The sequence below is a fragment of the Colossoma macropomum genome, unplaced genomic scaffold (genome assembly GCF_904425465.1).
Source record: "Colossoma macropomum unplaced genomic scaffold, Colossoma_macropomum, whole genome shotgun sequence".
Classification (NCBI taxonomy): Eukaryota; Metazoa; Chordata; class Actinopteri; order Characiformes; family Serrasalmidae; genus Colossoma; species Colossoma macropomum.
In genome coordinates, this window is record NW_023494800.1 from 37,018,904 (window position 1) to 37,035,871 (window position 16,968).

Here is a 16,968-nt window from a genome sequence, read left to right on the forward strand (position 1 = left end):
TTACTGTGAGGAAGAGCGCAGAACCGCACTAGAACAGAGACTCTACAGAAGAGGAGACGAGGAAGATCTCAGTTAGTGTGAGGAAGAGCGCAGAACCGCACTAGAACAGAGACTCTACAGAAGAGGAGACGAGGAAGATCTCAGTTACTGTGAGGAAGAGCGCAGAACCGCACTAGAACAGAGACTCTACAGAAGAGGAACTGATAAAACAAACAGTTTGTCGCCCTTAAAACATCATCACTGCTATAGTGAGTGAGATTGCAGCCGGCCAACATGGGAACCCCCAAATAGCAGAGGGTATTTCACACGCTGATTAAGCGATTTTTGCTTTGTTGCAAATACTTTCGTGTATGTATGGCAGGAAGATGGAAAGATAACCAGGAATAAGTAAACACAACCTTTTTGTTTGCTTTTCCCATGAAGGGACTTGTTATTTTCTCCATCTTGACAGATAACCTGGAAAAGAAGGCGGTTCTGAAAACAAAAAGCTCTTTCAGAATGAGTGAAAACATATTTACAGTTTATTGGTAGATGAAGACGGAGTGGTCAGTACACAGTACACGGCAGGTTAATACAGGACGTTAAGATTTGGAGCGTTTCTGTAAAGTTACACCATCATTATATCTTGGCATCAAGCTATGAGCAAACAGTTCTTTTATTTTCCTTGCAGTCGTGGAGAAGCCTCACAGTTTTGCGGTGCTTAAGCATGCACAGGCAATGCCGCTCCAGACAGGAGACCAAAACAAAAAAACAAATACACAAATAAACAAACAAACGAAGGCATTCCAGTGACCAGAGCAGATGAGCTCAGATAAACCATAAACCAATCGCCGTTAAGACCTGCTTGACCCACCATTTCATCACACGGTTTATGTACAAGTTTTCACTTCAAAACAAGAAAGCAAAAAAAATGTTTCTGTGAAATTCCAGTTTCACACCATCTCTTCTCAGAGATTTATACTGTACATTTACAGCAGGGTTCTTGCTCCCTTACTTCACTCGTCCCCGCACGGAGAACAAAAGGCTGAAGAAAGATCAACAATCAATAATTAATATTTAGTAACAGTAATCACACGTTTGCAAAATAAGGGCGAAACTTTTGAAGAAGCTAGTTAAACTGCGATAGTTTAGGTTAAAAAATGTAATGTAACCAGTTTCCTCTCTTTCAATAAATGGAGCTGATCAGCCAAGACATGTTTGGTGTCTAAAGTTTGCTTCTTTGGAGGATTATACTCCAGCCATTAGCATGGTGCTAAGCAATCTCAAACAGATTTGCTAATGTGGATCTAACGCTAGCCACGTTTACATGCAGCCTGATAGTCCATTAATAATCCGATAAATAGCTTAATAGGAATAGAATATGTCCATGTAAACACTTCAATCAGAATAGTCTAGTCCGATTGAGGCCATTCGGAATACAGTTTCTATCTGACTGAACAAGGTGGGTAAATAATCCTGTAAATAATCCATTAAATAGAAAAATAATAGCCGTTTAAACACCTGTATCTGATTACATTCCCAATCGGAAAGTTTAAGTATGTTCTGTGCATGTGCATTTGGGTCACAGTGAAAGTTTTAAGTGCATGTAAACAGAGGTTTTCGTCAGATCGTTGAGTAGAGTGAGCTTAAACACCTCAGTCTTCATCTATAATCAGGATGTATTCAATTGGAATGGAGAAATCTTTGGCCACTGTATGACACTGTAATCTATTAGCCTCATGCTAAAACTAGACAAGCAAGCATCAGACAGCAAACATGACTTGGCTGATTGACTATGTGTGGGTTAAGGGGGTGGAAACTGTACATTTGCCTTTTCGCTGAAAGTCCTGTAAGGGGTTTATAGCAGGTCATTTTCGAACGAACTTAAAAACCAGTGAGGTTAATGAAGCCCATATGTGCCTCTGACTTAAAAGGCAGACAAGATGTCCTCCTGGTTTTTACTGTGCTGGTTTTTATGAGGAGAAGCAACCACGTATCCGGCTGTGTTTACGGTCTCCTTTCAGATATCCTCTCTCTCTCTCTCTCTCTCTCTGCATTGTGGCAGTGTTTTGCTGAGTCAGCGTGTGGGCTGGATGTTTACTGGATGACCCATATGGTTTTCTCCGGGGCTCCGTGGGGGCTGTCCGCTGTTAAATGCTCTGGGTAGAAACCGTCCCTCAAGGCAGATCACGCCAGTGTCCACTTTCCCTCTCTGCTCTCAAACCAGGACCAGAGGGTCACTCTGAAACGGCTGTCCTAGCGACCTACTACCCTGCCGAGCTTTGTTCTAGCCCTAATCTAACACACTGTGATTAATTACAGCCTTCAAGAACGCAACATCAGAACCAGGTGTGCTAGATCAGGTTCGGATTGGACCACCAGGAGCAGGATTCCTGGTCCAAAACACTGGACGGTTTCACAGTTTCCTTCCGAAGCTTCAAAGGAGGGGCGAATGGTTTGGACTGATTCATGCAACACCTTGCTGGCTAGAAGTCTAATTTGCTGACGGCTCAAGCCGAGCAAAGAATAAATAGTTCCCACAACATCCCGCAAGTGTAGCTTCCATGCAGAATATGTGAACTGCTGAGGAAACGGGCTGAATAAGGGCAGCCCATTGGAAGATCCCTGTATTGTCTAACGGAGAGACAAAAGTGGAATACAGAAATCAAAAGGGTCAGTGATGAAAACCCAGCAGTTCTATGCTAGTAACAAACTTCCTTTTTTCCCTTGGCTGGGATAAACAGAAAGAAAAAGAAGCTGTAGAGTGAGAGAGTTTCAGATGCTTTGAGTTTGTTCATTGCTTTTGTTGAAATAAAGAATAAATAAGATACAGATACAGATGCAGATGCAGATGTGAGTCCTTGAGTCTCTGAGTCCCAGTTCCTCAGCGAGGGTGTGCTTTGTTTTGATGCTCCACTCCATTTTAGGAGGGTCATTTTCTGAAGCAGACAACTGTTGGAAGCAGCAATTGTTCCAACAGGAAAAAACGGAAGTTGGGTGGCAGTTTTAACAGATTTGTTGGCAGTTGGTGTTACATTTTCTCTTGTTTCCAGGAAGTATTAGAATGTCTATACCAGTGATTCTCAGACCAGGCCTCCAGGATCCCTAGACAGTACACATTCTTGCTTGATTCCAAACCCCAACACATAAAGATGGACCATCGGGGATTCCTTGAGGACAAGTTTGAGAACCTCTGGTCTATATGATACGATACACAGCACAAAGCAGTGGTCCCCAGTCTTCCTCTTGGTGATCTACCTTCCTACAAAGTCCACCTTCAACCCTGATCTTGCACATCTGACTCTACAGAAAGGCAGATCTCCAGGAAGAGTTTTAGTGACCACTAATGCATCATTTCCACAGATATAATACTTGCAAGCACATCCTACACAGAGTCCTCAGTGTGACGCCTTAATTGAATACAGCAGTTCAGCAGTGTGACACAGGGACATGGGATGTGCGGTGGAGAAATACTGGCAGCACAGCCAGTCCTCCAGCTCGGCGTTCCTTTCGGGCTCCAGCGAGCGCTCTGCAAACTTCATCATCAGCAGAGCTCTCTTCACATCCAGCCAGTTTAGGAGGCCATCGTGCCTGGGCTGTTCCAAGCTTCCAGTTCCGATCCCAGACATGCCTCCAATCCCAGGCCGTCCCATCTGCTGCTCCATGAGCTCCTTTCTGGGGCCCCACAGCAAGCTCTGCAACCCTCGCTTGGCTTCCTGAATGTGGATGCGCTTGATGGGGTCAGGCTGGAGCAACAGTCTGGCGAGGCGCTGGAGCCCAGCTGAGTAGATGGAGACAGCAGGAATGGGTGGCAGGTCCTCGGCCCGGTATTCCTGCTCACGGAGAGCGGGTGTCACCTCGAATGGATTGGGCTGGTGGAGCAGCTCGTAGATCAGGATGCCTGTCTGGAACTCGTCAAATTTGCGGTACTGTGCCGCTGAGACGATCTCCGGCGCCAGGCGGGCGTGGTCCCGGGGGGCAGAGTCTTCGACACCGGTGCCGCCCCGTTGCTTGGCTTTGGAGAAGTTGCTGATGAGGAGGCGGGGCAGGTGTTGCTGCTGGGGGTCAGCAGAGGAGGGAGATTCTGGGACTTGCGGTGGCCGCCGGTGGGGCACCAGCAGAAGGTTCTCCAGGCAGAGGTCGCGGTGAATCACGCCATGCGTCTTTAGGTGCTCCAGGCCGTTACACAGCTGCAGGAGCAGGAAGCACACACGCCGTTCATACACCTCCGGCTGCGCCCGGTGGAACGACGCCCATTCCTTGACGAAGTCCGCCGCACTCTGCCGGGGCACCTCTCGGGTGATGACCACCACCCGCTCCTGCTCAGGGGGGCCAGAGGCTTTGGGGTCCTCACCAGGCAGCATGCTCTGGGGAACACAGGCGATGAAGTGACCGCAGTCCTGCTGCAGGTTGAAGTGCGGGGGGATGTTTTGCTGGACGGACAGTCCGTACAGATGAGCCTGCTTAGCATCAGCTGTCTGGCCTTTACAGATCTACAAAGAGGGGGAGAGAATAGAGCAAGAGAATCACCAATTAGTGCTAGTTTTCCTATTAGACTGGCAGGATGACCGTCTATGTTAGAGGTGTTTCCCAACCTAGTCTTTGGAGTGTCAGAATAGACATATTGTAAAATATAACAACATGATCATGCAAAACACAACAATAAGCAAACGATGCTGGTTACTAGCTCAGCAAAGGAGCTACTATAGTTGTACTAAAGTTGTAAAGATGCATCAATGCGTCTCAAATCTTCTCTAGGAGGCAATTCAACTACATCAATTTTTAAATATCAATTATAGCAATATTTAATAAATGATGTGGGCTGGGTTTCCTGCAGGAACCTAAGCACAAATATCATATTTAAGCATGGTACCTGCTTTACCATTTAACATTTAACAACGTAACAAAAAAACCTTTTGGGAAACTGGCTGGTGCTCAATTTTTGGCCAAAATAAAATTCTCAGGCTATTTCTACACTTCATTTTTGTTGTCCATACTGTGTAAGTAGTTCTCCAGTCACATTTGTGTATTTGGTATTTTTAAAAATATTTTATTTAGATTTTTGTAGAATAAGACCAAAGGAACAGTATAGCCCCCCCCCTCCCAAAACCCAGTGAAAATCCAGAAAGTGTACATATACAACACCCAATGCCAAAAAACAAAAACAAAACAAAGACAATAAATAGAAATAGTACTATGGATATTTTTTAAACGATTCTAAAATTATCAGTGATTAACTAACCACAGATTTACACCCCCATTTACACTCCTATTGCCTTTCTTCATCATATTTGGACCTGTTAATTGCAAATATTGATCATAATAACCGTGCACTAACAGTGGGGTGTTTCTTGCTCCCAGTGAATGCAGAGCATGCACTGGGAAAGTAAAGTGGATTTTGTGTTATGGAACTACAGTAGAGCTGCAGGGTTTGGCTTCGGTAGCTGATTAATCAGTATTCAGTGTTTCAGAGCCGCGTTTGCATGTGATGTAGTGACTTTTCAAGCTTGTAGAAATGACTGTACTGTAGTGCAGTTTCAGCTTGCGTGACTACTGTTAGATCAGTATTAGAGAGCCAGTGGCCAAATCCTGTCTGCCTGCACGTCTCTCACGCAATCTCTCCACATGCTGATGATGCTGATGATGCTGCAGAATACATAAACGCCCTGCCTGCTGGACTGCCCCACACACAGGACTGACCAACAGATTAACACACACACATTCATGCAGACAGGCACCGTTTATTCTGGGTTTGAACCATAATTAAATGGTCAAGATGTAAACAAGGAGCGGTTTGGTGTGAAACGCTCTGTTCTAGATAAACTTACTGAGTCAGAACTGTTCACAGTGGTGGTGATAGGAACCAGACGTCCACCTCTAAAAGCTCCCTCACAGCAAGTTATTACATGAAATGGTTATGAAAAAACTGAGACACTGTTTTATGATAGTTTTGTAATTCATGGTGGAGGGATACATAACATGCAGGGCGTTATGAGGCAAAATAGTCCCTGAAGAAAACGTATTATTTCAGATTTTCCACTATTTTCCATCATCAACATTCCATATAAACTCAGAAGACTCGTGTAGGTTCACTGGTGGTTCTGGATAGTAAATAAAATGTCTATATTTGTGTTGTAGTCATGGCGACCCCTGGTTCCTATCACCACCACTGTAAAGACATCTGAACCATTTCACACCAAACCACTCTGAACCTCTCTGTTTATCTCTGTTTATCTCAAACACTCAATTATTATTATTAAAAGACTCAATACACACTAAAAAGAAGATGGTTCTTCAAGAGTCTTTTAGTAAAGAAAACGGTTCTATATAGAACCACACACACTGAAAGAACCTTTTGCATGATTAAATGGTTCTTTGCATAGTGAAAAGTTCTTCAGACTGATGTCTGATGAGATTGTCCTGCGGATGGTTCTATATAGATTCTTTTGGGAAATGGTTCTATGTAGCACTTCTTTTGTTACAAACTTGACATCATAACAATAGAAGAGCCCCTTTGGGTGCTATATATAGAACCATTTTCTTTATTAAAGAACCCATCTTTTTAAGAATGTTTTTTTCTTATTAATACACCACTGCTGAAGGTATGCACATTTCTGAATCAGGCTGTTTGAGCCTACTGCAGCTCCCACATCTTTCACTGGATAAACCCGACTGCAGCCAATTCATAGCCAAAACATCCCTCTGGGCTATAAATAACACTGTCACAAGGACAGTGCACACCCAAACATCCACAGTAGGGCTGTTAGATGGAATCAGATTGTCTTCATTTGTTTGTTAAACATTCTAACATCCGAAAAGATAAGAACAGAGCCCTAACGAACAGAGAACTAATGCTGATTAATGCTGGACTGGCAAAGTTCCACTGCAGTTCTGTAAGATACTCACTACTTAAATTCCACTGATTTTTCAAACTCACTCAATAACTCAATTGTCGGAATGTAAACAAAGTCATTCAGAGTGGTTTTGTGGGAAATGGTTCATTGTAGAGACTCAGATTTCTTCACAATCACAAATACAGACATTTTATTTACTATCCAGAACCACCAGTGAACCTACACGAGTCTTCTGAGTTCATATGGAATGTTGATGATGGAAAATAGTGGAAAATCTGAAATATTCAGTTTTCTTTGGGGACTATTTTGCCTCACAGCACCCTGCATGTATCCCTCCACCATGAATAGAGTTTAAGTTCTCTAAACTATCATAAAACAGTGTCTCAGTCATCAGGCAGTGAATTCATAACCATTTCATGTAGGAACTTTCTGTGAGGGAGCTTTTAGAGGTGGACGTCTGGTTCCTATCACCACCACTGTGAACAGTTCTGACTCAGTAAGTTTATCTAGAACAGAGCGTTTCACACCAAACCACTCTGAATGACTCTGTTTACACCTTATTCCCCTTTAACTGGCCCTTGGCCTGACGCTGGCTGCCGTCCAGCAAAAACGATGGTCATCTCTTGCCCCCATTAATGTATTAATGCCTCTGAATTTCAGCCACTCAGGCTAAACATGGTCCTCTCCTCACCTTCACAGCATACATGTTGCTGGCATCGGAGGCACAGGAGGCCGAGTAGTAGACTGCGTCCCCCGCCAGGCAGCTGGCCTTGTTGCAGGTCAGTTTGAAGAGTGACCAGTTGCTCTCGTCAAAGCGCAGCGGGTCCTTCTGGCTCCGGGTGAAATGTTCTTCACACTTCAGCGCCAGTCGCCGCAGCGACTCCGCGTACAGGCCGCCCAGCTTGGAGTAGACGCACTCACGGCTGTCCATGTTGCTCAGCAGGGTGTGGAGATGCAGGGTGGAACCCATGGGGTTCGTGCTGGACAACGTGCCATGGGTCGCACCATGGGACTGCGCCAGGGAGCTTAGCTGTGGAGAGGAGCAGGAAGTCACGCTTCCCCGGCTGTGGCCCCCTAGACGCCCCTGGCCCTTGGCCTGACGCTGGCTGCCGTCCAGCAAGTCACTGGAGGATGACACAGGCCGTGGCTCCACAGGACTGGACGGCTGAAGTCCTGCGGCATCACCACCGCTCACATTGCTCTCCGAGCCGCCGAAGGGCAGCCGTGGGCGAGCGCGGGCCACTGCCCTGACCCCGGAGTCCCCCGGAGCCGACACAGTGCGGTTGACCAGCTTCTTTTCCGGCAGTGGTGGAGGATGAAGCTGCCGGCCCAGACTGTTGCTAGGAAACGGGTCAGCCCGTGGGGAACTGGGGGAGGACGCCAAGGGACTGCTGGGAAATGGAGATGGGCAAGAGCGGAGGGTCGAGTCCTGACCAGCTGAAAGGAAAAAAAGAGAGAGAGAGTAAGAATTTTATTATAATGTAAAATGTAGATTTTACAGGTGTATTTGTGCATTTATGTATATATTTTTTTCCGAATATCTCTAAGAAATCTCTCATTTCCTTTTGGGATCAATAAAATAAAATAAATATTTTACTTTGCAAAACAGTAAAACAGAAATTAACAATATAGAAACAGAAATGTTGCTTACAACCCTCTCTGAGCAGCAAAACCGGTGCTGAATGTAGTTTTACGTCCGAAAGTCATTTGTCTCATACATGTGTCTCTTATGCTTCTGCAAACTGATAAATTTGAAAAAATCAGTTTTAGCTGAGAAGCTGCGGAGCCTCTCAGCTTGTAGGCAGAGACCGCGGCGTTGCCTTAAGCAGCTGGCCGAGCGAGGAGTGCCGTAGGCAAAGCACACGTAGAGCTGGCTAGTCTCCATGCTAGGCTAATGGCTAATGACTAACCCCAAGAGACTGGCTTTTCCACTCTCTTTTCCCCGTTAACTCTTTTACTCATTACAGCCTGATGTCGCTCTTAGTAAACTGGACTAACTGACCTCAGACTGCAGCCACTACACGAAAGGTAAGGAACATGCGTTACCTACGTTTATTCTATGTGATATACTGGTATAACGATAATGATAGAACTATTAATACCTTAAGAAGATTTTCAACTGGTATAGTGCCCACTACTGGATACAACCCATTAGAACATCACTTGTAAAACTTAAATCTTTAGTACCTGGTCAGTATTTAAAAACAGCTCCCAGCTGCATGTTTGGTCACTAAGAGAGCATAATTAAAACTGTTTAATCAGATTTAGTGAAATGTTGCATAAAAATAACTGCATTATAGTAATTATTGCATAATTGCATATAGACAATTGCATATTGCGTATTTGGTAGTGTTTTTAAAATGTAGCACTACTTTGTTCCAACTTATTAGATGCCAGACAAAATAAAAATTGTATTGAATTGTGTATGGTGAAAACTTTTTGAAGTATCGTGATATTTTCGCCATATCATCCAGCTCTAACTGTAACTACGGTCACGACAGTACAGCTTATTGAATTGAATTAGAAAAAGACAGTGATAGAGAGATACACAGAGAGAGAAACAGAGAGAGAGAGGGTGGGTGAGTCAGAGAAAGTGAGATGGAATGGGGGCACGTTGAAGAGTTTTATTTGATGATACATTATCGGAAAGGTGCCAAACTCAACGTGCGAACAAGTGAGCACAAGCGCGATTCATTCCTATACGGTTCAGTCAACGGCAAATTAGATTCGCTAACGTCAGAGCATCGATATCACAGATGAAAAAAAATATCCATTCTTTCCTGGAAACAAAGCAGCTTCATTCATCTTTCACGTTGCGCCTTCTATCCTCTCCCACTCTCTGGAATGTCAGAGAGGAAAATAAAGACCTGTCTCCAGGAAAAACAGATGGACTGATAACAGAGTTATGATGGCTAATCGCTGCCACAGCTCAACACGCCTCAAATTCCTCACTCGTGTACATTCATTATTGTCACTTTATCAATAACAAGGCAGCGATACGAGGCCAGAGAGGTTCAGACTGATGATCAGAGCAGAGACAGACTGCCTGCCTCCTGGTGTGGGCGAGTTACTGTTTAACAGAGAGAGAAAGAGAGAGAGAGAGAGAGAGACGGTGTGTGTTGAGAGGAGTTAGCATTAGCGCTAACAGTCACACACCGTGTTTCCATGGTGCCTATTCCAAACAATATGACAGATCAGAGTCTGGACAGAAAAAGACGCACGTTGAGTTTTGAAATCGAACACGTATGTAGGCCCTTTTTACTGTCCCGCGGCTTTTGCACTGGAGGTACTCGTTTCAGGGTTGCTCTCGCTAAAATAACAAGAATAAAAACAATGGCTGAGTCCAAGAATAAGAGCTTGTACAGATGACTTTAACTTTATCACAAATGCAGATCAATACGGCAGCACAACAGCGACGGGAGCACTTGTAGCAGAGCGTGAATGATTATATGCCGACTACAGCAACAATATATATATATACATATATAACAATATAGCAAAGAAATGTGGAGATTAAAGAAAATATACAATGGGCCGAAGCTGAAAGGCTGGAAAATGTTGGTGAGTATGTTACAGTAACAGTATATAATTGTTTTTTTACAGCCGTCAAGCCCACAAACAGCCATGAACTACTAGCTTCCCTGTTAGCTTCCCCCATTAGCTTCCGCTAATGAATGCTCATGTCTTTATGTGTACTTTGTAGTTGATGATGTTAAAAAACCTGGTGAAATCTCTGCGACACATTTATCAGAAAAAGAAAAGCGTCAATGGGATTGCAGTAGTTCAGTCGCTCCTTTAACGAGAGGAGCAACTATATATAAATTGTTTTACAGCCATCAAGCCCACAAAGAGCTGTGAATTATTAGCTTCCCTATTAGCTTTCCTATTAGCTTCTAGCAACAACAGCAACACCCTGAATTAAAAAAATGTCGAGATAAAAGAAAATATATAATGGGCCGAGGCTGAAAGGCTGGAAAATGTTGGTAAGTATGTTAAAGTAACTGTATATACCTGGTTTTTACAGCCGTCAAACCCAGAAAGAGCCCTGAACTATTAGCTTCCCTATTAGCCTCCCTATTAGTTTTCTTATTAGCCTCCGTATTAGCTTTCCTGTTAGCTTCTAGCAACTATAGCAACACGCCGAATTAAAAAATGTGGAGATTAAAGAAAATATATAATGGGCCGAGGCTGAAAGGCTGGAAAATGTTGCTAAGTATGTTAAAGTAACTGTATATACCTGGTTTTTACATCCGTCAAGCCCACAAAGAGCCATGAACTATTAGCTTCCCTATTATCTTCCCTATTAGCTTCCCCATTAGCTTTCCTATTAGCCTTTCTATTAATTTTCATATAAGCTTCCCTTGCTTGAAGATTTTGAAACTGGGCATCAGAAGCGCCTTCGTAAACAGACACTACTACCTCGTCGCCAGAATGGAAACTATAAAGATGTGCTGATGTGTCGGTTGCTAGTTTTGCAAATAATATAACATGGTAGAAAATGTTCGCTAAGGTATGGTTAGCGAGTTAGTAGGGTAGCTATTAAGATATATATGCCAACACCACTGCATTTCTGTTACTCCACATGTTCTACTGTACTGTATCTGATATCAACCATCGGTTTCATCAGTAATCTACAGTTAATGCTAATCACAGTGAGGCTACTGTGTCATTTTGCTGGAAACGTCTAAAATCACAGCGGTGCGTTATTCCAGTCACAACCCAGGGGCTGCTGGGAAATTCGTAACAGTTCTGAATGGAGTGTGGTTTCATTCACTACACTATCCTTCAGGCAGAAAGAGAGAGAGAGACAGAGGGAGAGAGAGAGAGAGAGCTTTAATTAAGAGGTGGGGACACAGATTAGTGGCTTCTTTGGGGAATAAGAACATCGGAACGACTCCCTGTGATAAACGACTAAAACACCCTTATTTCCTCTCATTATCCTTTCTTTATCTCCCTCTCTCTCTCTCCGTCATTATCCTTTCTTTATCTCCCTCTCTCCATCATTATCCCTCCCTTTTTCCCTGGAAAACCGTGCTTATGCGCAGTTACGGGACGCCAGCCGCAGTCTTGAAGTACGACCCGGCGTGAGCTGACGCTGATGCTGACTGGAAAGCCGCTAAAATGAAGTCTTTCATAAAAAGTGAGCTGAAACGCGTCTTCATGTACTGTTTAATGAGAGTTAGAACGTGGCTGGTACCCCAAAGGTCTTGAGTTCCAGGGCTGGGGGGGGCGGCGACCAGCAGAGCTGAATGATTTCACTGCTGTAACACTGAGCAATTAAGGTGTATCAGGTGTGTTTAAGCAAGAAATTCACCAAACTGTGCCCTCCAGGACCCAAGTTTGAGACCCTGGCATTACACCAATCCATCTTAAAGGGGAACAGATTTCCACATAATTAAATGGTTAGAGTGGTTTGGTATGAAATGCTCCGTTCTAGAGTCAGAACTGTTCACAGTGGTGGTGATAGGAACCAGACGTCCACCTCTAAAAGCTCCCTCACAGAAAGTTCCTACATGAAATGGTTATGAATTCACTGCCTGATGACTGAGACACTGTTTTATGATAGTTTGGAGAACTTAAACTCCATTCATGGTGGAGGGATACATGCAGGGCGCTGTGAGGCAAAATAGTCCCCAAAGAAAACTTATTATTTCAGATTTTCCACTATTTTCCATCATCAACATTCCATATAAACTCAGAAGACTCGCGTAGGTTCACTGGTGGTTCTGGATAGTAAATAAAATGTCTGTATTTGTGTTGTAGTCATGGCGACCCCTGGTTCCTATCACCACCACTGTAAAGACATCTGAACCATTTCACACCAAACCACTCTGAATCTCTCTGTTTACATCTCACACACTCAATTTTGAAAAATCAGTGGAATTCCCCTTTAATTCATGACATTAAGCTCTTGCTAAGGTTTCTGGGACTCTCATAATAAGTTTGGTCATATTACCAAATATTAATGACATCCAGGTTTTCCATTTGCCAAGAAATCCTGGTATTCAACCGAAAAAACTCGCAAAATCCTGCCTGACCCGACGTCCCGTAAACGTATTAAATATTAATCGGGAGTTTGAAAGTGGCAAAGCGTGTTTATACTGATCTGATGGTAAATAAAGCTGTTTATGTGTTATCCACTGGGAGAAAACACACAAATGTGGACTGATTAATGCTCTCTGCCTCTCCTCCACAGCCGTGTCTGGGAGTAGTTCGGGTTTGCCGCTTGCGCCGCGTCGCTGCAGTTTAAACTGCAGAAGCAGGATGGAGCTAGAGCACATCTCTAACAGCATTAGAGTCAGCAGTGTAGAGGGAGAGGTGAGATGTGATGCAGTGTACTGTGGTAAATGTGGTCCAGTGGTTGTGGGAGATGTAGCTCAGTGGATTGTGGGAGATGTAGTCCAGTGGACTGTTAGGGACACAGTGCAGTGGATTGTGGGAGATGTAGTCCAGTGGACTGTTATAGATATTGGACTGTTGGAGAGATGTAATCCACTCACCAGAGTCGGACAGCGCCTGCAGGCTGTCGGTTGAGGCCGTGCTGCTGTGGATTCCTCGTAGGGAGTGAGGCAGAGACTCTACTGATCCCTGCTGGCTGAGACGGTCCAGCTCCATACTGCTCGCACTCAGCTTACCACACACCCTGCAAAAAACAGGACACAAGTGCATTACACACACATACATCACCCAGCACTAATGGAGAGAATCCAAGCTAAAGTGGAAATTGAGCATATAAGATTCTATAATATGTAGAACTCACGAAAACCTGTGTAATCAATTTTATATAATTTAAAGCTGACTTTTTATTTCTTGTAGTGTAATTAACATATAATTAACACATAATTAACCAACACGTTGGTACATATGAACACTCAGCAAAAGCAAACAAACACTAAAATGTAAAAACGTACAGAATAAACAAACAGACACACTGTTCCACTAAAGAGAACACAGGAACAGATTACACACCCTTATCTCTCCCTCGTTCTCTCTAGACCGACCCGCCCCAACACACCCTCACACCAACTCAACAGGTCAATAAACACCTTCAGTCTCTCTCTCGGTCCAAGCTTTACCGTGAATCATGTTTTATTTGTTTTTGGCTGTAAGTACTCCAAGGCTGAGAGCTCTAAGGCCTCGGTCTGTCTGCCAGCCCAAATCAGATTTTTTGTCATATCCCGACTGATTGTACAGCAAAAACCACATACTAAATCAGATCCAAACCACATTTGGAGGTGGTTTGAAATGCAACTCCAGTCTGATTTTTCCAGGTGCGTCTCAGTCTGGGCGCTCTGGACGCTCATATCGGATTTCAAACTTTTGCGTCACTTGCAGCGCACAAAACAGCAACAATGTCAAATCCAGAGTGATGAAGTGCTGGAATTCAAGAAGAGCTCCAAAGACTCATGATGATGAAGAGAGTTCTGAAGAGTTCAGAGGGCGAGATGATGCTCCTCCATCTCTCCTCCAGCCGCGTTCGAAATCCGCGTCACCAGCGTAGCTACGCAGTTACTGACACCATGGCAACCCATGCAGATAGACTGGTGATGTCTGGACACACAAATACGATCTGATCACTCGCAGATAACAGAGCGGACAGTCGCCTCAAAAGATCTGATTTGAGGAAAAATCTGATTCGCCTGCAGTCTGAACACAGACTCAACGTGCAGTGTCCACAGTTAGCCACACCTACACTGGTTCTTCCAGGGTTCTTTAATAAAGAAAGTGGTTCTATATAGCACCCAAAAGGGTACTGCTGTAATGATGTCAAGCCTGTAACAATAGAAGAACTCTTTTTGGTGCTACATAGAACCCTTTTCAAAAAGGTTCTACATAAAGCCATATACAGCACATTTTCCATCAATCTGAAGAACCATTTCACCATGCAAAGAACCATTAATGCATGCAAAGGATTCTTTGAGTGCTCATGGTTCTATTTTCTTTACTAAAGAACCCTTGAAGACCCATCTTTTTAAGAATGTAGATAAACAAGTTGACTCATCAGCTTACCGTCAAATCTGGCCCTCTCGAATGCTTTACAGAGTCTTTTTCCAGTTGGGAACCAATGTTTGTTTTGTTGTTTGTTTGTTGTTTGTTTGTTTGTTCTGCATTTGAAAGGATTGCAGTGATGTTGCAGCTCAGTGTGACGTAACAGCCGGAAAATCTGTGAATGCTGCTCCTTTGGACCGAATCTTTGCTCCCTAACGCGCCGTCTTCCTTCCCCACTCCCACCCCGCACGTCTGGAGCGCGCTTTCGGACAGCGGCTGCGGAACGTCTTGGAAAGGCCTTGATCTCTCTGTCGAAACACCCGGCCGTGTGAGTGTGTGAACATGAGCTAACCTGTCTGAACTACAAACGAGCGGCGCAGGCCTCCTCCTGCATCACACACACCACACGAACCAGATTTAACATATCTCACACACTCGGGCGGAAGTGCTACTACCCACTTCGTTTATCTTCATTCACCTCGAACAATGAAATACAGCCAAATTAAGGAAGGAAAACTTCGGAACAGAGAGGCTTTGTGTGGAAGGGAGCATATGGGCTACACTGGGCTAACTGTAAACACACAGAGAGAGACAGAGAGAGAGAGAGAGAGAGAGAGAGAGAGAGAGAGAGAGAGAGAGAGAGAGAGAGAGAGAGAGAGAGAGAGAGCGAGAGAAAGAGAAAGAGAGAGAAAGAGAAAGAGAGAGAGAGAGAGAGAGAGAGAGAGAGAGAGAGAAAGAGAGAGAGAGAGAGAGAGAGAGAGAGAGAGAAAGAGAGAGAGAGAGAGAGAGAGAGAGAAAGAGAAAGAGAGAGAGAAAGAGAAAGAGAGAGAGAGAGAGAGAGAGAGAGAGAGAGAGAAAGAGAGAGAGAGAGAGAGAGAGAGAGAGAGAGAGAGAAAGAGAGAGAGAGAGAGAGAGAGAAAGAGAAAGAGAGAGAGAAAGAGAAAGAGAGAGAGAGAGAGAGAGAGAGAGAGAGAAAGAGAGAGAGAGAGAGAGAGAAAGAGAAAGAGAGAGAGAAAGAAAGAGAGAGAGAGAGAGAGAGAGAGAGAGAGAAAGAGAGAGAGAGAGAGAGAGAGAGAGAGAGAGAGAGAGAGTGGTGTGAAGTGTGTTTCATGTGGGGGCATGCAGACGTGCCCCCTTTGAATCTTAAAACCTCAAACCTCTCCTCATCTCACTGACTGTACACTCTTACAAAAGATGGTTCTTTGAGGGTTCTTTAGTGAATGCCTCTATATAGAACCCATGAACACTCAAAGAACCATTTGCATGCTTGAATCATTCTTCGCATGGTGAAATCGTTCTTCAGATTGATGGAGAACGTGTTGTGTACGGTTCTATACAGAATCTTTTTGAAAATGGTTCTATTTAGCACCAAAAAGCGTTCTTCTATTGTTACAAGAACACTTTTTGGTGCTATATAGAACCATACACAACACATTCTCCATCAATCTGAAGAACCCCTTCACCATGCAGAAAACCATTTAAGCATGCAAATGGCTCCATGTAGAACTCTAAATAGAACCATTCCCTTTACTAAAGAACCCTTGAAGAACCATCTTTAAGCATGTAGTTGATCAGCCAAGACATGTTTGGTGTCTAAAGTTTGGTCCTTTAGTTTTGCACTAGCGCTATGAGGCTAAGCTAACAGGTAGTGAAAGCTTATGCGCATTAGCCAATTAGCATGGTGCTAACTGTGAGCCTCAATCATCTCATACTTGCCTTAAACTGTGTTGTTGGTCAGTAATCGACTTGATAATAGAGGTGGGTGATATGGTGAAATAATATCACAATACTTCAAGATATTTTTAGTTTTTTGCGCTTTATTTAAAGGCTAACTGCATAGGTACTACATAACACATGCATAAGCACTGAATAACATTTATGAAGTAATATTTGAGTATTTCTGACCAAAACTATCGCTTTAAAGGTCTCTTTCTCTCCTGGCTCATTAACGTGTGTCTCTCTGTAGGAATGAATGGATCTCTTTTCTCTCCGTCTGTCTCATCACTGAACTCAATTAGGTTGAGTGACGGCTATTCAGACACCCATTACAGCAGTTAATGACTCAAATGACCATCAGTCCTTTCTTCTCTTTCCTCCCCTCCAAAGTCCCGTCAGTGTCTCAGAGCTCTCTCTCTCTCTCTCTCTC

At 43.9% G+C, this 16,968-nt stretch overlaps 1 protein-coding gene across 2 annotated transcripts in view; it reads right to left on the reverse strand.

Annotated features, from left to right (window-relative positions):
- Nucleotides 1-503: 503 nt before the first annotated feature.
- LOC118819901 (inactive tyrosine-protein kinase PRAG1) overlaps nucleotides 504-16,968 on the reverse strand; it is a 45,634-nt gene continuing 29,169 nt past the window's right edge. For both annotated transcript variants that reach the window (XM_036587896.1, XM_036587895.1), the window contains exons 4-6: nucleotides 13,334-13,476; nucleotides 7,525-8,270; nucleotides 504-4,472 (exon numbers count right to left, since the gene is read on the reverse strand). In XM_036587896.1, the coding sequence (XP_036443789.1) occupies nucleotides 3,378-4,472; nucleotides 7,525-8,270; nucleotides 13,334-13,476 (1,984 nt within the window). In that variant the 3' untranslated portion in view covers nucleotides 504-3,377. The remainder of the gene's footprint in view (nucleotides 4,473-7,524; nucleotides 8,271-13,333; nucleotides 13,477-16,968) is intronic.